The sequence below is a fragment of the Podarcis gaigeae genome (assembly GCF_964106915.1).
Source record: "Podarcis gaigeae genome assembly, chromosome: 18".
Classification (NCBI taxonomy): Eukaryota; Metazoa; Chordata; class Lepidosauria; order Squamata; family Lacertidae; genus Podarcis; species Podarcis gaigeae.
The window spans coordinates 6,266,659-6,293,097 of NC_139696.1; the positions used below are offsets into that span (position 1 = coordinate 6,266,659).

The 26,439-nt window shown below is 49.2% G+C and overlaps 1 protein-coding gene across 1 annotated transcript; it reads right to left on the reverse strand.

The window, feature by feature from the left end:
• Nucleotides 1-1,705: 1,705 nt before the first annotated feature.
• DUS3L (dihydrouridine synthase 3 like) lies at nt 1,706-24,854 on the reverse strand. The gene is made up of 13 exons (XM_083720408.1): nt 24,689-24,854; nt 20,793-21,105; nt 19,067-19,672; nt 17,997-18,038; nt 15,086-15,238; nt 13,149-13,265; nt 12,090-12,155; nt 10,995-11,105; nt 9,590-9,686; nt 6,910-6,985; nt 4,986-5,174; nt 3,442-3,570; nt 1,706-1,870 (listed from the first exon to the last, which is right to left on the reverse strand). The coding sequence occupies exons 1-13, from the start codon at nt 24,721-24,723 to the stop codon at nt 1,798-1,800; spliced, it is 2,007 nt and encodes a 668-aa protein (XP_083576534.1). The 5' UTR covers nt 24,724-24,854; the 3' UTR covers nt 1,706-1,797.
• Nucleotides 24,855-26,439: the final 1,585 nt, after the last annotated feature.

The following is a 26,439-nucleotide window of genomic DNA, read 5'->3' on the forward strand; positions in this document are numbered from 1 at the left end:
CCCAGAAATAGTGCTTTAGGTTAAGAACTTTGCTTCAGGATAAGAACAGAAATCATGCTCCGGCAGCGCGGCAGCAGCAGGAGGCCCCATTAGCTAAAGTGGTGCTTCAGGTTAAGAGCAGTTTCAGGTTAAGAACGGACCTCCGGAACGAATTAAGTACTTAACCCGAGGTACCACTGTATATATATATCGATTGAGTATTGAAAACAAACCTTCAAAGAGGTATATGAAAAGACCAAATAATAATAACCACAGCCATACTTTAATAAGAAAAGTCCAAAGGCTATAAAACAGATTAAAACCACCTCAACTTTCTAGAGTTGTCTAAGCAGGAGTGAGGTTTTTTTTTGAAAGCAAGCGTACAGAGACAGCATCTGCCTGCAATGATACATACCAGCCGACATTTCAATTTTATTATTTATGCCAGCCACTCTGAGCAGCTTCCAACATATATACAATCAAACCTTGGTTGTCTAACTTAATCCATTCCGGAAGCCCTTTCGGCTTCCAAAATGTTTGGCAACCGAAGCACGACTTCTGATTGGCTGCAGGAGCTTCCTGCGCTCAATCGGAAGCCGCGTCGGACGTTCGGCTTCCAAAAAACGTTCGCAAACTGGAACACCTCCGGGTGTTCGGTGTCTGGGAGTTGAAACATAAGGTAACGGAAGCGTTCGGGAGCCGAGGTTTGACTTTAAAAGCGATAATGAAACATTAAGCATTTTAAAACTTCCCTACCAGGGCTGCCTTCAGGTGTCTTCCAAAGGTTTTATAGCAAGCATGTCCAAAGTTCGTTTTGGGGGCATAATCCGGGTTTATTCAGCCCCTGTGGCAGTTTATTTCTTGTGGTCAAATCCTATAAAAAGCTCAACAACTTCAAGCCTAAAAAGACTCAAGAACTATGGGATAAAATCGTAAATAAAGTTCAACAACTTTGGTCGGCCCCCACGCATCTTCACTTCATCAAATCTGGTTCTCTTTGGAAAAAGTTTGGGCACCACTGTTTATAGTGACTTATCTCCTTGGCTCGGGGGTCAGATAACTCCATCCCCTCCAACATTTCTGTCGTGAAAATAGAGGTGTTCTAAGAAAAAGCAAGACATCCCGGGATTAAATCAGAAACCGGGACGGCTTCTGTAAATCCAGGACTGTCCCTGGAAAATAAGGACACTTGGAAGGTCTAAATAATACTATGCTGCAATAATATTATTTCTGCTACCCACCTTTTCCTCTGAGCTGCTCAAGATGGGCATATTTTTCCTTCCCATTTTATCCGCAACCATCACCCTGTGAGGTAGGTTCAGCTGACACAGGCAGCGACTGGCCCCCAAGAGTTTTATAACTTAAGGGGTTAATCATTCTCCACCTAAGGGAGTGGGGGGTGTTGAGAGTGGCATGATACTGAGGTTGAACCTGCTCTAATTGGCTGTGTGATTCTGTGGGAGTTTTCCTCCTGTATGTTTCGCTGAATGTCTTCCTGCAAAGCATAAGGCAGGGCAAAACCTCTTTGTCCCTTTCCCCAGTTGAAACCATTGTTAAGGCTTTCCCCTCTGGACTCCGTATGTGTTATTTAACAGCTAACAGCTCCCCTTCGCTCTGGATCAGACAAGGAAATGCATGTATACTGGATGTGTGCCGTCTTGAAATGTCCAGGAGAGGTTGTCAGGGGGAATCATCTTTGAGGCAGACTACACACAGCAGCCAAATCAAAAATAGAACTTTTTTTAATTATTATTCAAAACCAAGAGATACGCAAGATGTGCATTGGAGACAGCGCTTCCCCCAGCGACGACGGTCCTCCTACTTGTAAGAATTTGCCTTGTGCTTTGGAAGGAAAGTAAAGTTGGCAGGAACAGGACCCAGAAGCATCTCACTGCAAGGAGGAGAAATTGAGAAAACTGCTCACATCTTTAGATTCTTCCAACAGCACACACACCTGCGATGATACTTTGTGCATGAAAGGCTATAAAGGTAAAGGGACCCCTAACCATTAGGTCCAGTCGTGACCGACTCTGGGGTTGCGGCGCTCATCTCGCTTTACTGGCCGAGGGAGTCGGCGTACAGCTTCTGGGTCATGTGGCCAGCAGGACTAAGCCGCTTCTGGCGAACCAGAGCAGCGCACGGAAACGCCGTTTACCTTCCCGCTAGCGCGGTACCTATTTATCTACCTGCACTTTGACATGCTTTCGAACTGCTAGGTTGGCAGGAGCAGGGACCGAGCAATGGGAGCTCACTCCGTCGCAGGGATTCGAACCGCCAACCTTCTGATCGGCAAGTCTATGCTCTGTGGTTTAACTCACAGTAGCGACAGGCTACTGAACTCTTATTATGAGATGAAAACCCCATAGGGCGCACAAATGGCGTGAAAGAAATCTCAGAGGTGCACTTTTTAGACTGCTGCATGCCATTCCCCCAATTTCTATCAGGAACTATGGAAAGAATGACAGAGAGGAAGGCAATTCAGCTGGGATGTTGGGAGAGAATTTGCATTGCCCTTTTCGTACTTCTCCTTGTTCCTCGGAAGAGCTCAGAGTGAGATTTGCGCCTCACAACAAGCTCGTGAGTTAAGTTAGGCTGGGAGATCAGGACTAGCCCAAGGTCATCTGAGCGAGATTCGCAGCCGAGTGATCTGAGCTTCTCTTCCCACATAGCTGGGCTAGAAGAGTTTTGTCCTGGTTTAGGACACAAAAGTTGTTCCCTTCCCGCTGGCCGTCTTACGGATTTGGGAGATAGGAAGCCCCATGGCCTGTGTTGCATCAGATGCAATAGGGTCCAGTTCTAGCTTTAACTACCGTATTTTTCGCACCATAGGACGCACCGGACAATAGGACGCACCTTGTTTTAGAAGGGGGAGAACAAGGGAAAAAAAATCTTCCGCTCTCTGCCCAGCGCCTCTTCAGCGAAGCAGCAGGAAGCGCTGTGCAGAGAGTGGGAGAATTTTTCACCTCTTGTGTTCCCGCTCTAAAACAAGGTGCCGTTTAAGGTGCGTTCAGGGGTCGGTGCGCAACGACCCCTCTCGCTCTCCAGGCTTCAGGTTCCTTTCGACCTGCTCTTTGGGGCTGGCGGGGGGAAGCCCACCACCAGCCCCAAAGAGCAGGTCAGGGAGCAGCGGAAAGGCGCAGCGGAGAGGCTTCTGCCATAGCCGCATGTTACCTCTCCAGCCAGGATAGGGTCGCGGGGCTATGGCGTCTTCGCTCCATAGGACGCACACACATTTCCCCTTCATTTTTGAAGGGGAAAAAGTGCGTCCTATAGAGCGAAAAATACGGTAGTCACTCCCTTCAAGGGCCAAAACCCACATTTCTGGCCTGGTTCTACATCAGCCTTCGTAGCAGCTGAAATCATCTCTCCCCCTCTCTTCCTCCTCACTGCACACATGCAGTTGTGTGCTTAACATGCACAGAAAACTGTCAACTGCTTGGCAAATGTTCAAACCTTTTTTACCTGATCTTAATCCAGTCGCCCACGTTCTGGCTTGCCATTAAGGTCTCCAAATAGTCCCGGCCCATGAAGTAAGGGGGTCTTTCGTTAATCCTCTGAGGCAGGCGCTCCAGTAAGCCGGCTGGAATGTACCTGCCAAAGTAAAAAAGTAAAGGACCCCTGGATGATGAAGTCCAGTCAAAGGCGACTATGGGGTTGCGGTGCTCATCTCGCTTTCAGGCCGAAGGAGACCGCGTTTGTCCACAGCTTTCTGGGTCATGTGGCCAGCAGCACTCAACTGTTTCTGGCGCAATGGGACACCGGGACGGAAACCAGAGTGCACGGAAATGCCGTTTACCTTCCTGCCACAGCGGTACCTATTTATCTACTTGCACTGGTGTGCTTTCGAACTGCTAGGTTGGCAGGAGCTGGGACAGAGCAACAGCTCACCTCGTTGTGCGGATTCGAACTGCCGACCTTCTGATCGGCAAGCCCAAGGGGCTCAGTGGTTTAGACCAGAGCCCCACCCGCATTCCAGCCTGCCAAAGCGCCAAAGAAGGAAGAAAGGAAAACTCATTTTCCATGACAGTAGGAGAACAGCCTCATCTTGGTTGCTCCTCTCACTCACCCCAGAAGTTAGGCTTATTCAAAATCTAGCTGCAGCTATAAGCATGGGAGATACAGGGCAGAGTCATACAAGGCTGTTGCGAAGCCCTGCCTTTTTGAGTTAAGTGGGAGGAGAAAACACCACTGAGGAATAAAGGAAGAAGTGGCAGCTATCTCTCTTGATGCTGCCCCAATTTTAATTACAGTGCTATTATGAACTCACACTTAGCAGGCATATAGTAAAGGTAAAGGGACCCCTGACCATTAAGTCCAGTCGTGACCGACTCTGGGGTTGCAGCGCTCATCTCGCTTTACTGGCCGAGGGAGCCGGCGTACAGCTTCCGGGTCATGTGGCCAGCAGGACTAAGCAGCTTCTGGCGAACCAGAGCAGTGCACGGAAACGCCGTTTACCTTCCCGCCGGAGCGGTACCTATTTATCTACTTGCACTTTGACGTGCTTTCAAACTGCTAGGTTGGCAGGAGCAGGGACTGAGCAATGGGAGCTCACCCCGTCACAGGGATTTGAACCGCCGACCTTCTGATTGGCAAGTCCTAGGCTCTGTGGTTTAACCCACAGCGCCACCCGCATCCCTATATAAGCAGGCATATATATATAGTGCTTTAAAAAACACCCACTGTATCTGGTCGTCATTAGCAGCAAGCTTCTAGCTTTCCCCGGTGTCAAGCTAGGCTTTTAAAATACGTGGACTTGTTTCTCAAAATCTCCAAAGCCTGAGAAGCAGCTGATGAGTAGGATGTCCCTGCAGCGTGTCACACATAGCAGAAACTTAGTGGTGCGTTAAGATGTTTGTTGCAGGATCCAGTCTTGCCTGCTTACAAAAAAAAGTTTTGCACCTGAACTAACATAAGCTCCTTACAAGAACCCAAGGCCAGCTGTTATTAATACCTGGATGGAAAGGCAAAATGCAATGACTTAGCAAGGGCTGAGGAGGAGCTTCTACCTGCAGAGAAAGGAAAGCCACTCCAGTAGAAACTTCCTGGTTTTCTCCACTCCCTGCGTGTCTGATCCCCAATGCTCCAAGCCGTAGTTGGTGAAGTCCTTGAGGATGTCGAGCCTCTCTCCCGACGAGATGTCCCAGTGTCGCTGCTCTTTGATTTCAGTGAAAATCCAGGGCTTGATCAGTGCCCCCCTGTAACCCGGAAGAACGGCCGCCGTGAGAAAACCATGAACAGAATCTACGCGTACACACACGGGGAAATGCTCAGGTTCTAGAGCCAAGTCCCCGAGCGGTATGCCTGCCGCCCTGGCAGAACGTAAGTGCGCGAGGAGAAACACACGCACGTGATCGAATATTTTTGCCATCTAGATTGCATAGCAAGAACCCATTAGGGCAACTACTGGGATTCGAAAGTATCCCATCATTATGATTCAATACCCCCAGGCGATTCCATGTTCAAACAGCCCCACCACCAGCAAAATCTAAGGGAACGGGGGAGGACAATTTGACAGTTGGTGATCCTCTCAGAGCATTTTCCCAGATGCCGGGGACCGAACTGAAACCTTCTCCTTGCAAACAGATATATGACCACTAAGCCATAGCAAAAGATGGAGCCAGAAGCAGCAATTGTGTGCAGGGGTAGTAACAGCAGCTGTGGCCGATACCTGACCCATGTCCTTTAGGAAGATGTGGATATAATTTGGTCTTAGGCTACTGTATGATCGACCACATGGATCTTAAGCAAGTCTCTCCCCCTCCTCACCCCCCCGACCATTACTGTATAGTATTACGTTCAGCAAGGCCCAGGATTATTCTCTTTTCTTTCTGTTTAGCTCCTCATATTATTTCAAAATGAGGATCCTTGCCGCCTCTGTCTTCTGTGACGGCCACACCTGCTTCTGCTATTACAGCTGGAAATGATTTTGTAATGGCAATCTTAACCGTAGTCCTTTGGGGCTGGGAAATGAAGTTGTGAACTTGCCTTCATACACTGGTATGTTTCTAGCCTTGGAACTGAGTGACCCGAACTGCCCAGTGAACTCTGTGCCAGACCATCTAAGTTACTACAGTCATACCTTGGAAGTCGAACAGAATCTGTTCTGGAAGTCCGTTCAACTTCCAAAACGTTCAGAAACCCAAGCCCGGCTTCCGATTGGCTGCAGGAAGCTCCTGCAGCCAATCGGAAGCCAAGGAAGCCCCGGACGTTCAACTTCCACAAGACGCACCTAGTTTTTGGAGGAGGAAAACAAGAAAAAAAACATTCTGACTCTCAGGAGCCAGAACAGCAAGAAGGATCGCTACACAGTGAAAGCAGCAATCCCTCTTGCTGTTCTGGCTTCTGGGATAGCTGCGCAGCCTGCATTCGCTCCATAAGACGCACACACATTTCCCCTTACTTTTTAGGAGGGGAAAAGTGAGTCTTATAGAGCAAAAAATACAGTAGTTTGCAAACCGGAACCGTCACTTCTGGGTTCGCGGCACTCAGGAGCCAAAACATCTGGGAACTAAGCTGTTCGAAAACCAAGGTATGACTGTAGTATCTTCACTGGCTGATCTTTAACACAACCTCCAAGCCACAAAGGCCCTTACATGAGATGCAAGCTAATGCGTGCTGCAGCTTGGAGTAAGCAAGCTACACAAATGTAAGCCAACTGCTCTGCAACTTGTTTCCCTGCAAAGCAGGAGAACTTGAGCTGTGTGCACGAGCAGAGAGATCACACATAGACTAAACTGCTTGGGGCTGATCCAAGGCTTAGAATTGTGTCTGAACACAGCCATTGACTGGCTTTCCAGGGTTTTAGGTTTTAGAGTTTTTCCCAGCCATAGCTGGAGAAGCCGGAGACTGAACGTGGACCTTCTGCTTGGAAAAAAACCCCATGAGGGTAACGAAGGGTACTTTCTCCTCCAGACCACCCAAAACACTTGCCGAGCAATCATAATTCCCGAAACTCCACTCTGCATGGCTTGATTGGCATCTTCGAAAGACAAGATATCTCCGTTCCCTGCGCCAAAAGGAAAGAACAATAATTCAGGGGTCACCAAAGCAATCCCCAATGCTTCAGTTGCAGTTTGCCAGGCAGCGGGCCTTCTCGGTGGCGGCGCCTGCCCTGTGGAACACCCTCCCATCTGATGTCAAGGAAATAAACAACTATCTGACTTTTAGAAGACATCTGAAGGCAGCCCTGTTTAGGGAAGTTTTTAATGTTTGATGTTTTATCGGATTTTTAATATTCTGTTGGGAGCTGCCCAGAGCAGCTGAGGAAACCCAGCCAGATGGACAGGGGTATACAGTGGTGCCCCACAAGACGAACGCCTCGCAAGATGGAAAACCCGCTAGACGAAAGGGTTTTCCGTTTTGGAGGCGCTTCGCAAAACGAATTTCCCTATGGGCTTGCTTCTCAAGACGAAAATGTCTTGCGAGTTCCTGCAGGGTTTTTTCCCTCCCCCCCCCCTTTCCTAAGCCGCTTATCAGCTGATCCGCTAAAAGCCGCTAAACCGCTAATAGCACTAGTCCGCTAAGCTGTCAATGGGCTTGCTTCGCAAGATGAAAAAACCGCTATACGAAGAGCCCCACGGAACGGATTAATTTCATCTTGCGAGGCACCACTGTATAATTATTATTATTATTATTATTATTATTATTATTGTTGTTGTTGTTGTTGTTGTTGTTATTTGTTTCTCTTAATAGTTCCAAGCACTTATTTATGGCTCTATCAACTGCCCCTGGCCACAGCGATGCCTTTTGCAAATACAGTGTTCTTTTGGAAGTCGAACTGAATCCGTTCTGGAAGTCCGTTCGACTTCCAAAACATTCGGGAACCAAGGCGCAGCTTCTAGTTGGTTGCAGGAAGCTCCTGCAGCCAACTGGAAGCCGTGGAAGTCGAGCTGGACATTTGAGTTCCAAAGAACTTTTAAAAACCGCAACAATCCTTTCCGGTTTTCAATCTTTGGGAGCCAAAGCATTTGACTCCCAAGGCGTTTGAAAACCAAGGTACGACTGTAAATGGATTTGAAACAGCCCTGTCTGTAAATGAGGTTGAGGTTGCACGAAAAACCACTAATATCCTAGACACCTCCTCCTCCCTGTTTAATTTGCGGCAGCAGCATGCAGAGCGCTGCCCAGGAAGTTTACTATCAAAGAAACAGAACTAGCGAAGGCAGAACCAGCAGGCAGCTTCTGGTCCAGGCCTGCCCCTACTTGATGGAACTAAAAGGTAAAGGGACCCCTGACCATTAGGTCCAGTCGTGGCCGACTCTGGGGTTGCGGTGCTCATCTCGCTTTACTGGCCGAGGGAGCCGGCGTACAGCTTCCGGGTCTTGTGGCCAGCAGGACTAAGCCGCTTCTGGCGAACCAGAGCAGCGCACAGAAACACCGTTTACCTTCCCGCCGGAGCAGTGCCTATTTATCTACTTGCACTTTGACGTGCTTTCGAACTGCTAGGTTGGCAGGAGCAGGGACCGAGCAACAGGAGCTCACCCCGTCGTCGCGGGGATTCGAACCGCAACCTTCTGATCGGCAAGTCCTAGGCACTGTGGTTTAACCCACAGCACCACCCGCATCCCTGATGGCACTAAAAAGAGCTTCTCAAATCCAAAGCATTTATTGATGTCTTCAAGGAAAGGGGGAAACTGTTCAGAATGACCAGGCAACAACGAGCCACACGTCTCCTGTAGTCTTCACTCACCTCCAAGAGTCCAATCTAGAGATTTCAGAGAGGAGGAGAGAAATGAAGTGCTCCCTGACCCCCGTGACGTTCTTTGTGGCAGCCCACAGGACATTTCGGCTGCTGACCACTGATCTACAAAGAAGAGTCCTGATCGGCCGGACTAAGGAAGGTCTATATGGACCAGCATCTTGTTTCTGACCAGTAGCCAGCCAGGTGTCTCCAGGAAGCGACTGAAGACAGCAACTCACCTCTGAGCCCCCCCCCCCCAATCATCAAGATACTGGAACTGGGGTAGAGTGCATCTGAATACAGAGGTTCTGTTTTAGTGGTTGTAGCTGGCAGACCTCTCTTCCTCCCCCCTAGACATTTATCACCATCTTAATTCATCTCACAAGTTAGGGGTCTTTCGCCTGTCCTGAACTTACTTCATTGAGCTCTTGCGCCGTGGAAAGGTGGGGAAGGGCGGTAGCGCAAATATGGGAAGGTTAACTGTATGGCAAGAGAAAAAGTGGGTTTTCCAAAGATCGCCGAAGCAGAATTCTGTGCGACTGCCATAAAACTCAGGGAACAAAATGACTACCAAAGTAACTAAGATTTTAAATGACAATTTTAGGTTATATTTTAATGATCAAGATTTAATATATATTTTTAACTGCCGCTATATCTGAATTGTCTCTGTTATACCCAATTGCAATTCAATGTATTCCTGTTGTGTTTTATGATTTCCCTGATATTGTAAGTAATACTGTAACTGGTCTGTGACTGTAATAATAAAATTAATTCATTCAGAAGCAGGAGGAAATGGTGGCTTGATGGAGAGGGAGGCAAACCCAGCCAAAGCAATCCGAGTCCAAAAACTGCAGCAAAGCATTACCTCCAAGCCCCAAATATGTTGCAAAGGAAGCAAAACCAGCACGCGGAAAGAACAGAACTACCTACCGAAAAGAGGCATCGGACTGGCAATTTTTGCGCACTCTGCTATGTACTCCCAGTTTGCTGCCTTTGTGTACCGCTGCTCTCTCGACCGGCCATGAAGCTAACAGGGTCAGAAAAGGGACAGTTGACGCCTCCGTCACGGATTCAAATGACAATACACACCGCTTTTTGATATGCTTAGGTAAGAACAGAGATGTGGTTTACCAACCCCCACAAGCTTTGCACCATAGAGCCTCCACATGCAGAGACAGCCTACTTTAGGATATTGGTTGCCAAAGGGCAAGAGCAGGGGAAGACTGACGCCTTTGTGTCTCATGCAGGGGCTTCTCAAAGACAGCATTGTAAGGCGTGTGTGAGATATCTCCGCGCCGGTCTCCCCAGACTTGCGGATATTTGCCCCAGGCTTCAGGATGCAGGCAGCTCTCAGTAAGCCGTGGGAGAGCTGTGCGACTTCGCTTGCGCGGCTTGCGGAGAGCTGCACAAAGCCCGAAGCCTGCAGGCAGCTCTCTGCAAGCTGTGGGAGAGCTGCGCAACTTCGCACCGGGCTCCCACGGCTTGCGGATAGCTTCCTGAAGCCTGGAGCAGCGAAAGCCTGCATTCGCCCCATAGGACGCACACACACTTCCCCTTCATTTTTGGAGGGGAAAAAGTGCATCCTATAGGGCGAAAAATACGGTAATCAATAATACAATAATATGATGATAAGTAAAAATTAAAATCTGTTGCTGGAAACAACAGAATATTGGCATAGATCAGGGGTAAAGTAAAGGTAAAGTGACCCCTGACCATTAGGACCAGTTGTAGACTACTCTGGGGTTGTGGCGCTCATCTCACTTTACTGGCCGAGGGAGCTGGTGTTTGTCCACAGGCAGCTTCCGTGTCATGTGGCCAGCATGACTAAGCCACTTCTGGCGAACCAGAGCAGCGCACGGAAACACCGTTTACCTTCCTGCCGGAGCGGTACCTATTTATCTACTTGCACTTTGACGTGCTTTCAAACTGCTAGGTTGGCAGGAGCAGGGACCGAGCAACGGGAGCTCACCCCGTCATGGGGATTTGAACTGCCGACCTTCTGATCAGCAAGCCCTAGGCTCTGTGGTTTAACCCACAGCGCCACCCGTGTCCCGTAGATCAGGGGTAGTCAACCTTTTTATACCTACCACCCACTAATGCATCTTTCTTGATGATAAAATTTCCTTACCAGGGCTCGATGGAAGGAAGATTCAGCTTGTGCCATAGAACACTCTACTCTAGAATCCTGAAATGCCCACAAATGGGCGGTAGGGACCAGGTTGACAACCCCTGGGCTAGATGGTGTAACTTTAGTCTGATGTAGTAAGGTGTGTGCGTTTTTGTTTTAAATGAAGTTACTGCTCATCTGAATGTGGCTTAAGGAAGGCTACTGTACCGTGACCATAGAGGCACCCCACTCCCGGATGCTGGGAATTAGCTTGTGAGCCAGGTTGGTTTTCTCTTGCACCCCAGTCCGGATCTTCACGGTCAAGGGTACATCTAGCACCTGCCGAGGAAAAGAGGAACAATGAGCCAAGCAAAGTGTGCCTCGGGAGCTGAACCTGAGCGCGACAAAGCTGGACTCTGGAGATTCCTTTGCCGAAAGCTTTCACCAACGGCTGCTCCGAGAATGCAAAGAGGGGGCCACAGAGTAGAGTAATCCCTTTTTGAGACCAGCGACTTCTGTACCTGGTGGGAAACTCAAAAGCCAGCCCCCCACATCTGAGAGTGGTTTGGGAGCTGCACAGTCAGGGAAAAAACAATGTTGTCCAGGGTTGTAAAGACTGCGGAGAGAATAATTGGGTGCACTCTTCCCACCTTGGATCAAATCTATGCTTCCAGGTGCCATAAGAAAGCTTCAGAGATAGCGCAGGACAGTGCGCACCCCGGAAATGATCTCTTTCAGCTTCTGCCTTCTGGAAGAAGGTACAGGGTTATAAAGACTAGGACTAGCCGCCTGAGAAACAGTTTCTGTTTAAATGCGATTTTGGTTTTAAACGCAGTGTAAGGTAGTCTCTATGGGAGTATATTGTATTATGGGGTATCAGAGTTTTTAGGGGGCTAACCAGGCTGGGATAGCAGGCTTGCTGGCTTTTGAATGTCTCATGTAGATTTTTCCAATGTCGTTGTTCTGTATGGGACAATGACAATAAAGATTATCGTATCGTATCGTATCGTATTATCGTATTGTATCGAAGAACCCCACGCCCCACCACAAGGGCCTTGTAATAATAACCTTGGGATGATTACAATTATGATTATTATACCCCACCCATCTTGCTGGTCTGCCCTGGGCCCTGGACACATTCGCCACAAAGCAGGAGCCAATAAACGGGTCAAAGCTTGCAGATTATGTGACGCTGTGCAAAGCTGATACGAAGAGGATGACCGAGGTTGCAAGATGGAGCAACGCGGGGGAACAGAAGCACGAATGAAATCAAGGACTGCTAGGAGCCAGCCAAGGAAAAAACCACACCCAACCTCAACTTACGTAGTTCATGCCTCGGACAATCTGCTCAAACTTGTTGGGACGGTTCATTAAGCCACATCCTCCCCCCTGGGAAGAGAAAGGAGAGGAAAGGAGAGTGAAGAGCGTTTTGAAAGATCAAAACTGGGGGGCAGGAGGGTGAAGGTCATAATCTCTGAACTGATTTCAGTCCTCAATGTTCTGGGCTTCCCATAGGTTTTCCCACAGGCCCATCAGCTTAAAGGAGGGAGAGGTGTCAACTTGGCAGAACTTTTGCTTGAAAAAAAGGTGGGCTGCAATTTTGTAAGACTTGGATTAGTTCCTTTAGGCTCCCCATCGCTTCCAAGCTAAGTAACAGGCTATGTTGAATTGTGAAAGGAGACTTAAAGGTAAAGATAAAGGACTCCTGACAGTTAAGTCCAGTCGCAAACGACTCTGGGGTTGCGGCGCTCATCTCGCTTTACAGGCCGAGGGAGCCGGCGTTTGTCCGCAGACAGTTTTTCCAGGTCATGTGGCCAGCATGACCTGGAAGCTTAGCACGTCAAGGAGAAGAAAACTAGAAACATGTAGGTTGATTCCCAAACATGTGACTCCAAGCTTTTCCCTTCTGATTTGTTTCTGAGGGTGCCACGCTTGAAATGAATTCCCCTGAGTCCCCTCGGATTAGTCCCTCCCCCTAATTTTCCCTTAGGGACGCGGGTGGTGCTGTGGTCTAAACCACAGAGCCTAGGACTTGCCGATCGGAAGGTCGGCGGTTCGAATCCCCGCAATGACGGGGTGAGCTCCCGTCGCTCAGTCCCAGCTCCTGCCAACCTAGCAGTTCGAAAGCACGTCAAAGTGCAAGTAGATAAATAGGTACCGCTCCGGAATGACGGTAAATGGCGTTTCCGTGCACTGCTCTGGTTTCGCCAGAAGCGGCTTAGTCCTGCTGGCCACATGACCTGGAAAAACTGTCTGTGGACAAACCTCAGCTCCCTCGGCCAGTAAAGCGAGATGAGCGCTGCAACCCGAGTCGTCCGCGGATGGACTGAACTGTCAGGGGTCCTTTACCTTTTTAGTGCTTGAAAGGGCTCAATGGGCTACCTTGTTATAGATGAGGTCGATAGGGCAGCCCACATTGATGTCCACAAAATCCACTTCGATGGTCCGGTTGAGCAGCTCTGCACACTTGGTCATGGTGTCCGGGAACGCTCCTTCCAGCTGCAGAGGCGTAGGGTGAAAGAGGGTCAAAGGGGTGCCCCAACTCATGAGAGCAGCTTATAGGCATTGCATGTGTGCCATACTATTTATCTGCAAGAATTCCCCAACCCGCCTTTTTGAGGTTTGCACCCCACTCAGCATGAATTACATAAATCAAAAGAAAGCGTATCAATAGAATACAGTGAAAAGACAGGCATGGCAGACTTAAGACTACGGTCTAGTGCAAATCGCATGAACATCATGGCTGATCTCCACCACTCCTCCCTCCAGTGCTGCAAGGAGTTTGGGAGCTCCTGCCTCGGCCCCAGCCTGCTATGTCTAAATGCAACCAACTATGGCCAGTGTCAACCATCGTTTAGGAGAACAAGGCAACTCCAAATGAGGGTTTATAATACCCAGAACAAGGAGACAGTACAGTGGTGCCTTGCAAGACGAAAAGAATCCGTTCCGCGGTTCTCTTTGTCTAGCGGTTTTTTTGTCTTGCGAAGCAAGCCCATTGACAGCTTAGCGGATTAGCGCTACAGCGGTCTAGCGGCTTCTAGCGATCAGCTGTTAAGCGGCTTATCAGCGGATCAGCTGTTAAGCGGCTTAGCGGCTTAGGAAAAGGGGGGGGGGAAGCGAAAAAACCCTGCGGGGACTCGCAAGATTTGTTCGTCTTGCGAAGCAACCCCATAGGGAAATTCGTTTTGCGATGCGCCTCCAAAACGGAAAACCCTTTCGTATAGCGGGTTTTCCGTCTTGTGAGGCGTTCGTCTTGCGGGGCACCACTGTATTAAAAACAAAACAACCCTCAACAAAAGTATATCATCTTCCACCTTTACTTCTGCTAACTACCGATGAAGCTGGCAATGGCTTTTGGTTAAAGATGGCCTTAAAAGGGAATTCCTGGAGGGGAGGGTTATCGAGACCTATTAGCTTCCCATGCGGGAGCATCTATCAGCCAGAGGAATAATAATAATAATAATAATAATAATAATAATAATAATATATTTATACCCCGCCCATCTGGCTGGGTTTCCCCAGCCACCCTGGGCAGCTTCCAGCAGAATACTAAAATACAGTAATTCATCAGATATTAAAAGCTGCCTTCAGATGTCTTCTAAAAGTCTGATAGTTGTTTATTTCTTTGACATCTGATGGGAGGGCGTTCCACAGGGAGGGTGCCACCACTGAGAAGGCCCTCGGCCGGGTTCCCTGCAACTTGCTTCTTGCAGTGAGGGAACTGCCAGGAGGCCCTCGGAGCTGGACCTCGGTGTCCGGACAGAACGATGGGGGTGGAGACGCTCCTTCAGGAGCTGCAGAGAGCTTTCTCTCTCCCTCTCCTCCCAACAGGAAGAACTCTCTTCTCCAACATCCAGGGGCTGTGGGAAGGCAGAGGTGAAAGGGAGCACAGTCCGGCCTCTGCCACCAGCCATGGGGAACTGGGACCACTTTCTGAGCATCATGGCAGCCAGGTAGAAGAGTTTGGATTTGATATCCCGCCTTTCACTCCCTTTAAGGAGTCTCAAAGCGGCTAACATTCTCCTTTCCCTTCCTCCCCCACAACAAACACTCTGTGAGGTGAGTGGGGCTGAGAGACTTCAGAGAAGCGTGACTGGCCCAAGGTCACCCAGCAGCTGCAGGTGGAGGAGCGGAGACGCGAACCCGGTTCCCCAGATTACGAGGCTACCGCTCTTAACCGCTACACCACACTGGCTAGAAGACGGCAGCCAGGAGAAGTCCAGCAAAGGCCATCTCTATTAGCCTCAGAAGCGGCTTGCTCCTGTTCTCTCTCCCCCGCCCCCCAGTGTGGCCGTATTGCGAGTCTGCCTTCCATCTACCTGAACGCCAAAGAGATCCTCTGTGTTGTGTCTCTTCAGCAATGCCCACTCGGACGACTGCCCCTGGAGCAGGTTCGTGCAAACAGCCATCTCGCCGCAGGTGACGTCCGCCCCAAACCGCTTGCATATTCTTCGGAAAGCAAGGTTACCGCACTGTAATCCCCGGAAGAAACCAGGAGAATGGAGTGTTACGGTTGCCTCGCGGCAGGTCTCGAGCCAGCACAAGCAAGACACCACGTCTAAACAAAGACATGGCCCGATCTCACAACGTGAGGCGTTTGAAGACTGAATGGGAATAGCTGCTGGCGCTGCAGCTAAGTGCCAGGCCTCTTTCCATCCATTTCAACCAATTCACAATTCCAGCTTTTCACCTGTTCCTAACCAGACCGCAGCCAAATGTTCCGATACAGTGGTACCTTGGTTCTCGAACTTAATCCGTTCCGGAAGTCCGTTCCAAAACCAAGGCGTGTTTTCCCATAGGAAGTAATGCAGAACGGATCAATCCGTTCCAGGCTATTGAAAAACTACCCCTAAAACACTTCTTCCCACCACCCCAATCAGCACAGTCTTTCAAGATCTCTCTCTCTCTCACACACACACACACATCAAAGCGGCAGGGCTTCAGAGAGGTGCTGGGACGCTTTTCCTCGCCGGCCCAATCAGCGCCAATTCTCTAAAATCGGAAGCACAACACTAAAAACGGAAAATCAGGACATGTTCGACTTCAAAAAAAATTCGAGAACCGGAACGCTCACTTCCGGGTTTGCGACGTTCAGGTTCTAAGTTGCTTGTGAAATAGGCTGTTCGAGAACCCAAGGTACCACTGTATCTTGTTTTTGTAAGCCTTAAGCAGAACTCTCTCTCTCTCCCCGCACAACCAGCATGCTTTAATTGTCACAGCAGCCAGGGGGCACACAGGTTTCGCTGTAAGAATTTGCAAAGGTGACAAAAATTCAGCTACGTATGAATAACGGGGGCAGCTATTCTCGGGTAAGGAAAGGGGAGTTGGAATACCAGTTGGGAGTACGTGGTCAGATATACCGTGGTACCTCAGGTTAAGAATTCATTCCGGAGGTCCGTTCTTAACCTGAAACTGTTCTTAACCTGAAGCACCACTTTAGCTAATGGGGCCTCCTGCTGCCACCGCGCCGCTGGAGCCCGATTTCTGTTCTCATCCTGAAGCAAAGTTCTTAACCTGAGGTACTATTTCTGGGTTAGCGGAGTCTGTAACCTGAGGTACCGTATTTTTCGCTCCATTGGACGCACCGGACCATAGGACGCACCAGACCATAGGAGGGGGAGAACAGGGATTTTTTTTTTCTTGTTCTCCCCCTCTAAAACAAGGTGCGTTCAAGGTACATTCACCAGAGCTTGTGGGGCTGGTGGTGGGGGGAAGCGCTGCTTTCCCCCACCGCCAGCCTCAAAGATCCCTGAAGCCTTTGGAGCGCAGCGCCCCGCTGCCCTGGAGAGGCTGTGCACGCAGCCGTCCCCAAGCTAGAGCAGCGAGACAGAGCCCTCCGCAGTGCTCCGTCTTCCTGTTCTGGCTTTGGGCTTAGCGGCACAGCCTGCATTCGCTCTATAGGACGCACACACATTTCCCCTTAATTTTTGGAGGGGAAAATGTGCGTCATATAGAACGAAAAATACGGTACCTCTGTATGCTGATGACACACAAACTGAAGCACAGGACACAGCCTGAGGCACAGTTAGCGGGCAGTTCCCTAGGCCAGATGGATGGGAGGTTACCTGCGCTTGATGGGGTTACACTTCCTCTGAAGGAGCAGGTTCATAGCTTGGGGGGTCCTCCTGGATCCCTTGCTGTCACTCAAGGCGCAGGTGGCCTCAGTGCCTTCCATCAGATTCGACTGGTGGCCCAGCTACGCCCCTATCTGGACAGGGATGGCCTAACTACTGTCATCTATGCTCTGGTAGCCTCCAGCTTAGATTAATACAACACGTTGTACATAGGGCTAGGGATGCAGATGGCGCTGTGGGTTAAACCTCAGCGCCTAGTACTTGCCGATCGCATGGTCGGCGGTTCGAATCCCCGCGGCGGGGTGCACTCCCGTCGTTCGGTCCCAGCGCCTGCCAACCTAGCAGTTCGAAAGCACCCCTGGGTGCAAGTAGATAAATAGGGACCGCTTACCAGCGGGAAGGTAAACGGCGTTCCGTGTGCTGCGCTGGCTCGCCAGAGCAGCGATGTCACACTGGCCACGTGACCCGGAAGTGTCTGCGGACAGCGCTGGCTCCCGGCCTATAGAGTGAGATGAGTGCACAACCCTAGAGTCTGGCAAGACTGGCCCGTACGGGCAGGGGTACCTTTACCTTTACATAGGGCTGCCTCTGAAGACAGTTCGGAAACTTCAGCCGGTGCAGAATTTGGCAGCCAAGTTGCTCACTGGGACAAGATGGTTTAAGTCTATTGCAGAGATCCTGGCGCGAATGTACTGGCTGCCAGTCAGTTTCTGGGCCTAATTCAAAGTGCTGGTTTGACCTATAAAGCCTTGAATGGCTCAGGACTGTAATACTTCAAGTATCACCCCTGCCCATAGGAATAACCATCAGAGGCCTTTCTTCATGTGCCTCCTCCACATGAGGTCCAGAGTGGGGCAACACGAGAATGGGGCCTTTTCTGCAGTGGCTCCCTGCTTGTGGAATGCTTTCCCCAGAAAGGCTTTTCCCCCGGAAGAAGTTACTCTTCAACCAGGCCTTTGGGTGATTAACATTCCACAGCCTTTTAAATGTTTTTGTGGGAGAGGGGGCTATTATTTCGTTGTTTTTGTTTTAACTATTTGTGTGTGCTTTTACCTTGTTTTTTTAGATTGTGAACCACCCTGAGATCTTGTGATGAAGGAAGGTCTATAAAACAAACAAACAAACAAACAAACAAACAAACAAACAATCTACCTACCGTTGTTAAAGGTGCTAAATAAAGCTTCTCGCGGAGATCTAGCTGTAAGACAAAATCATGAATATACAAGTCATGGGTCAGGAAGGGTGAGGTTATTAGCTGTGGGCTAATAATTCATTCACTGCTATGAATGATACTTTGGCCACCTCATGAGAAGACTCCCTGGAAAAGACCCTGATGTTGGGAAAGATGGAGGGCACAAGGAGAAGGGGACGACAGAGGACGAGATGGTGGGACAGGGTTCTCGAAGCTACCAGCATGAGTTTGACCAAACTGTGGAAGGCAGTGGAAGACAGGAGTGCCTGACATGCTCTGGTCCAGGGGGTCACGAAGAGTCGGACACGACTAAACGACAACACGAATGAGTTTTGAAAGCAAAAGGACTAAACCTTCTCTTGGGCGCAAGGGCGAGAAATGCATTGCACTGGACTTAATATATATGAATAATGCAAACTGCTCAATTGTTGCCATCCTGACAAGAACAGTGGTACTTCGGGTTAAGTACTTAATTCATTTCGGAGGTCCGTTCTTAACCTGAAACTGTTCTTAACCTGAAGCACCACTTTAGCTAATGGGGCCTCCCGCTGCCGCCGCGCCACCGGAGCAAAATTTCTGTTCTTATCCTGAAGCAAAGTTCTTAACCTGAAGCAGTATTTCTGGGTTAGCGGAGTATGTAACCTGAAGCATATGTAACCTGAAGCGTATGTAACCCTAGGTACCACTGTAAAGATTCATCTTCAAGTCCTGTGTGTGGAGTCTAATTCATCCCTGAGGTTTGAGGGTGAAACCTCTGCATCGCTCTGAATAACTAAAAAAAATATACAGTGGACGCTTGGGTTATAAACGTGATCCATGCGGGAGGCACGTTCGCAACCCACAGCGTTGCATCTGCGCACGCGTGGGTTGCGATTTGGCACTTTTGCGCAAAGCACGATTTAGTGCTTCTGCGCATGCGCGACAGCCGAAACTTGGAGGTAACCCGTTCCGGTACTTCTGGGTTTCGGTGTGTCTAACCTGAAGCGTCTGTAACCTGAGTTATGACTGTATATGATAACACAAACAGCCCTTACCTTTCTCTTCTCGCACGGCCTGAGTTTCACAAGATCTTCATCTGTCACAACCCCAGACGTTTTGAGTGCGGATCCCATTGCGGCCGGCGGCTGACTTGGACTCTCCGGTTCCTCCAGCGTAGGACCTTCTTTTGGCGACGAAGGAGCAACCTTTGCCGCCTCTTCTCCTGCAGCTCTGAGATCCACGCTTCCTGGGGAGGTGGAAGAGTCCGTGGCCTCTCTCCCCACGGCGGGGTGTGGGACCGCTGCTTGGCTCCCAGCCCCCTTCGCGTGGTTGGGCTTAGCTAAGCGGCAGAGGTACTGGTTGGACTTGTCGAAAGGGAACTTCTTTTTGCGCAGCTGCTGCTGGAGGTCTTTGCCCAGGCTGTTCTTCACGGCTGGCGGCTTCCCCTCCCGCTGCTTCAGAAGGCCTTCATTGATGATGTTCTCATAGTCCTCGCCCAGGTGGGCTGCAGCAAACCGGCAGGTGACTCCATACATGCACCTGCCGAACGTCTTGAAGAGTATGCAGCTGTCTCCCAGGTCTGGCGGCTTGGTGGCCATGTATTCTTTGACGCTGTGTAGGAAACGGCAGCGTGAGCCGAAGAAGCACTTTTCGGCCCGTTCCTTCAACAAGAGAATGAGGCTGCTTTAAAGGAGGGTAGCATAGGTTTTTAAATATAGACAGTATGAAGTTGCAGGTCATGCCCTGGTCGTCTTACACTCTACAATTCAGCAACCTCCTCTATAGTAAAGGTAAAGGGACCCCTGACCATTAGGTCCAGTCGTGACCGACTCTGGGGTTGCGGCGCTCATCTCGCTTTATTGGCCGAGGGAGCCGGCGTACAGCTTCCAGGTCATGTGACCAGCATGACTAAGCCGCTTCTGGCGAACCAGAGCAGCGCACGGAAACACCGTTTACCTTCCCGCCAGAGCGATACCTATTTATCTACTTGCACTTTGACGTGCTTTCAAGCTGCTAGGTTGGCAGGAGCAGGGACCGAACAACGGGAGCTCACCCCGTCGCGGGGATTCGAACCACCGACCTTCTGATCGGCAAGTCCTAGGCTCTGTGGTTTAACCCACAGCGCCACCCATGTCCCTAAACTCCTCTTTAGTTCCACCTTAACCCCCTCACGTCCAACAAGTGACCTGTGGCAAAAACCTTAAAAAATATATATGTATCTTTATTTACACATTAAAAATTACACATAATGAAAATACAATGTTCTGTTATAATGAAAAGATCTACACCAAAGAAATAGAAAAGGAAAGGAAAAAGATAAAGAAAAGAAAGAATAGAGAGTTGAAACAAAAATCTTATCAAGAACATACAATTTTTATGAAATACAAACCATCATCGATGTTGTTATATACATATATTCCCAGTAAGAATTTTATTTTCACCTTTTCAATTTTTCTTCATCACTCTTACTTTCTTATCTATGCCTGATCTCTGGCTTTCCGTGACGGAAACCAGAGCGCACGGAAACGTAGTTTACCTTCCTGCTGGAGTGGTACCTATTTATCTACTTGCACTGGCGAGCTTTCGAATTGCTAGGTTGGCAGGAGCTGGGACCAAGCAACGGGAGCTCACCCCGTCGAGGGGATTGGAACTGCCGACCTTCCGACTGGCAAGGTTTAGACCACAGTGCCACCAGCATCCCCAAGCCATTAACAGGGCTAGGAGCTCTCAAATTTTGTCAATCTGTTCATCAAGTCCTAATCATCCTCACACATAGTTTACCTGGACGACTGAAGGGCAGAGGCGGTTCTTCTCGTAGTGAGTCGGCTTCATGCAAGGGCGGCCCTTATTCTGTCCCCGGGCCCTCTTTTGGCCCTGAGGATCCTTCGCAGTTCTGTTTTCCGGCGGGCTCTTCTCTTCTGCATTGCTTTCATCTTTTCCCAGCTTCTGCAGTTTGGCAGGAGGCTCATTCAGGTCTCCACCGGTATTACTCTCTGCACTGTCCTCTGCAGCCAGCACATCGCCATCTTTCTCATTCGTCACCTCCCCTTCCCGATCAAGGTACGTGTGGAACTTTTCTTTTGTAGAGAGGTACCTATAAGGGAGAAAAGTTGTGAAGCTCCGTGTCCACACCACATCACCTACGAGTGATGCTTCATAGAGACAGTGAGGGGGGTTAAGTCACTAGAGGGCTACATTTTTGTGATTTGCCGGTTTTTAACTCAGAACTTAAATACAGTGGTACCTTGGTTCCAGAACGGCTTAGTTGTTGAAAAAATTGGCTCCTGAACGCTGCAAACTTGGAACTAAGTGTTCCGGTTTGTGAACGTTTTTCGGAAGCCAAACATCCGACGCAGCTTCCAACTGAGTGCAGGAAGTTCCTGCAGCCAATCGGAAGCCATGCCTTGGTTTTTGAACAGTTTTGGGAGTCAAACGGACTCCCAGAACGGATTAAGTTCAAGAACCAAGGTACCACTGTATAAGGGTTCTGTTTTACCACATGGTGACAAAAATATTTCTCATCAGAAGAATCTGCACCCCAACTCCCAAGAACTTTTTAATAGTTTATTTATTATTTCCATCTTATCTCCAGTGGTCTCAGGATTGCCTACTCCCCATTTTATCTTTCCCCAATCCTGTGAAGGCTGAGATATTGTGACTGACTCCAAGGTCACGCACTGAGCTTCATGGCTGAGAGGGGATTTGAACCCAGGTCTCCCACGTCCTAGGGATGCGGGTGGCGCTGTGGGTTAAACCACAGAGCCTAGGACTTGCCAATCAGAAGGTCGGCGGTTTGAATTCCTGCGGCGGGTTGAGCTCCCGTTGCTCGGTCCCTGCTCCTGCCAACCTAGCAGTTTGAAAGCACCTCAAAGTGCAAGTAGATAAATAGGTACCACTCCGGTGGGAAGGTAAACAGCATTTCTGTGCGCTGTTCTGGTTCAGCAGAAGCAGCTTAGTCATGCTGGCCACATGACTCGGAAGCTGTACGCCGGCTCCCTCGGCCAATAAAGCGAGACGAGCACCGCAACCCCAGAGTTGGCCACGACTGGACCTAGTTTAATACTCTAGTCACTACACCACCATGTGGGCTCTGAAATAAAAATGAAAACCCCCCACACACGCTCCAAGAAGCTCCATGCATATGTGTTTGTCTTTTTAAAAGAGAAAATGACCCATCAGAGATTTGTATCATGAATGAAGGTTATGGGTTTAGGAAACATTCAAACAGAGGCATTCATAGGAAATGGGATTCTCCTATAAGGGAAGCCCTGCTGCACATGTTGCAAAGCTACCAAGATACAATTTGCTTTGCAACCATTGTTATAGAAATGAAGAGTTGTAATCCAAGAATTCCCAAAATGCAGTCCCCCCCCCCATCCAATTTGAAACCTGGCTTAGTTCTGCAAATGTGCTAGCGGTTTTATTGCTGCACCACTTGGTAGGCAGATTATCAGAAACTACAGCTTTTTAACAGTGAATGTGCTTTGCATGTGGGGGAACTCCAGGCTCATCTTCCTTGGAAAGGTTCTAAACTGGGGAAGACCCTCCCTGCTTTGCATTAGACCATGGCACACTCCCTCCGACAGAAATGTGCTCCAACTGGGCATGAGGCAGCTTTTTCTAGGCAAAGAGCTCTGTTGGGGGATGTGCATGGTCTGTTTTGCAATGTGACTGAGAGTTTAACCCTCCTCACCTTCCCGCTTTTTAAAACCGGCCAATTGCTATTTTTATCTGATGAGAAACTTTGTTTGAAAAAACAAACCACCACCACCATTCAGAGGCTTTCAACCAGTTATATACCAATAAAAAACCAAAAACCCAGTGCCGATCTGCTGCTCTGCGTTGTTGCTTTTAACGGCTTCCTACCAGGGTGGGGGTTGACAGGGGAAGCAGATCCAGCCAGGGTCAGCAGCCTGAAATTGGGGGTGGTGGTGTTGAAGGGGAAAATGAAGGTGGTTGGTTTTCTTTTTTTTTGGGGGGGGGTTACAGTCAGTGGAAAGGAGGGCTCCCTGCTTTGCATGCAGAAGGCCTTGGGTTCAAACCCCCCAGTTGGTGGACTTTGAAAACCCTAAACGGCCTTGGCCTAGTATACCTGAAGGAGCGTCTGCACCCCCATTGTCCAGCCCTGCACCCCTGAGGTCCAGCTCCGAGGGCCTTCTGGCGGTTCCCTCCCTGCGAGAAGTGAGGTTACAGGGAACCAGGCAAAGGGCCTTTTCAGTGGTGGCCCCTGCCCTGTGCAACGTCCTCCCATCTGACTTTTAAAAGATATCTGAAGGCAGCCCTGTTTAGGGAAGTTTTTAATGTTTGATGTATTTATCGTGTGTATAATATTCTGCTGGGAGGCACCAAGAGTGGCTGGGGAAACCCAGCCAGATGGGCAGGGTATAAATAATAAATTATTATTATTATTATTTGGGCATCAGCCTAGGACTGGGCAGGCCCATGGTAATATTCTAATGGGAACCGCCCAGAGTGGCGTGCAGAAGGCCTCGGGTTCAAACCCCCCAATTGGTGCTGACCTTGAAAGCCCTAAGTGCCCTTGGGCCCAGTATCCCTGAAGGAGTGTCTGCACCCCATCGTCCAGGACGGAGACTTAAGTCCAGCTCTGAGGGCCTTCTCGGTAGTGGCACCCACCCTGTGGAATGCCCTCCTATGTCAAGGAGATACACAACTATCTGACTTTTAGAAAACATCTGAAGGCAGTCCTGTTTAGGGAAGTTTTTATTGTTTGACGTTTTATTGTGTTTTTAATATTCTGTTTGGAGCCGCCTACAGTGTCTGGGGAAACCCAGCCAGATGGGTGCGGTATAAATAATAAATTATTATTATTATTAGGGCATCAGCCTAGGACTGGGCGGGCCCAAGGTAATACAGTGGTACAGATGCTTCGGGTTACAGTCTCCACCAACCCAGAAATAGTACCTCCAGAACGAATTAAGTTCTTAACCCGAGGTACCACTGTATTCTAATGGGAGCTGCCCAGAGTGGCTGGGGAAACCCAGCCAGATGGGCAGGGTATAAATAAATTATTATTATTATTATTTGGGCATCAGCCTAGGACTGGGCATGCCCATGGTAATATTCTAATGGGAGATGCCCAGAGTAGCTGGGGAAACCCAGCCAGATGGGCAAGGTATAAAAAATAAATTATTATTATTATTATTATTTGGGCATCGGCCTAGGACTGAGCAGGCCCATGCTAATACTCTAGTGGGAGCTGCCCAGATGGGCAGGGTATAAATAATAAATTATTATTATTATTATTATTTGGGCATCGGCCTAGGACTGAGCAGGCCCATGCTAATACTCTAGTGGGAGCTGCCCAGATGGGCAGGGTATAAATAATAAATTATTATTATTATTATTGTTTGGGCATCAGCCTAGGACTGAGCAGGCCCATGGTAATATTCTAATGGGAGCTGCCCAGAGTGGCTGGGGAAACCCAGCCAAATGGGTGTGGTATGGAAAATAAATTATAATTATAATTAACATTCCAAGGTCACACGCCCCCCACCCCCAGGGAGGACGTTGCCTGTCAGTGCAGGAGCTACAGAGCGACCAATGGGTTCAGCATAGGGCGGCTTCCTATGTTCTTTGGGGTGCAGAAGCTGGGCAGGGAAGGAGGGAGGGGGGTCTAGGGAAGGTTTGGGGTGCGGAGGGGGCACCCTAATACTCACTGGGCTCTGATAGGGGCCACCCCAGCAGCCTCCATTGGGGCGGGGGCGAGGGCCGCACCCCCACAGACCCCCCCAGGCCCACACCCTCCGCCTGCCGAGCAATTCAGACACGGAGCGCGACCACCCGGCAGCGTGGCTTCCACCGCTTCCGGTCCCGAACCGGAAGCTCCCCGGCCGCTTCCGCTTCCTCTCCCTGGAGCGCGGAGGCCGAGGTTCCTAGAGCGACGCCGACCAGGGAGGAAGGAGGAAGGGCGAAGGATTCTAGCGCCCCCTGCCGGAGGTTTCCGTCTAAGCTCCCGCCGCTGTTTTTACCTTGCGAGGGAGAGAATGTTGGGAAGGAGGGAGAGGCGGGGCTTAGGGGGAAAGGCGGGTTGGGATTGGGGGAAAGCGGGAGGGCGGTGCCTCGGAGGGCGGGGCTTAATTGGAATTGGGCGGGGTATAAATATATTATTACTATTATTATTATTTTATTTTATTATTATAGACGGGAGAAAGAATAAAAATGGCATTGATTTTGTGTTTGGGAAGCAGCAAACCTCGATGTGATTTATGGAAAAAGATAATAAAAACAAAATTCAATAAAACTTTTTTATTTTATTTATTTTATTTTATTTTATTTTATTTTATTTTATTTTATTTTATTTTATTTTATTTTATTTTATTTTATTTTATTTATTCATTCACTCACTCACTCACTCACTCATTTATTAAAAAAACCTCAATAAGACTACCACTAGCAAAATGTTGCAGCAGCAATTTTAAAAGGTTGTTGTTGTTGTTTAGTCATATAGTCGTGTCCGCCTCTTTGTGACCCCCTGGACCAGAGCACGCCAGGCCCTCCTGTCTTCCACTGCCTCCCGCAGTTTGGTCAGACTCATGCTGGTAGCTTTGAGAACACTGTCCCACCATCTCGTCCTCTGTCGTCCCCTTCTCCTTGTGCCCTCCATCTTTCCCAACATCAGGGTCTTTTCCAGGGAGTCTTCTCTTCTCCTGAGGTGGTCAAAGTCTTGGAGCCTCAGCTTCAGGATCTGTCCTTCCAGTGAGCACTCAGGGCTGATTTCCTTCAGAATGGAGAGGTTGGATCTTCTTGCAGTCCATGGGACTCTCAAGAGTTTCCTCCAGCACCACAATCCAAAAGCATCAATTCTTCGGCGATCAGCCTTCTTTATGGTCCAGCTCTCACTTCCATACATCACTACTGGGAAAACCAGAGCTTTAACTATACGGACCTTTGTTGGCAAGGTGATGTCTCTGCTTTTTAAGATGCTGTCCAGGTTTGTCATTGCTTTTCTCCCAAGAAGCAGCGTCTTTTAATTTCGTGGCTGCTGTCACCATCTGCAGTGATCATGGAGCCCAAGAAAGTAAAATCTGTCACTGCCTCCATTTCTCCCCCTTCTATTTGCCAGGAGGTGATAGGTCCAGTGGCCATGATTTTAAAAGGTACAAAAGGTCAAAGCCGTAATGGGATAGGCTAAAGGCTCGACTTAAAACTTGTGCAAAGCTCTGTGGAGAAAAAAAAAAGAGTTGAATATAAATGAAAATTATGTCCTTAAAAAAATCGCTTGCATGCAGTTTGGTGTCACTACCTGAAGAGGGTAGCACATGCCTTTTCTGTTCCTATGCTTAGTTTGGGGAAAGAGATGGATGGGATTTTTGCAGCCTTCTGGTTCATCGTCTAACTAACCGGATCCTTACATAAGTCTGTGGGATGTCTCCCATGTCCAAATTACCAGCTGCAATCTATGCAAATG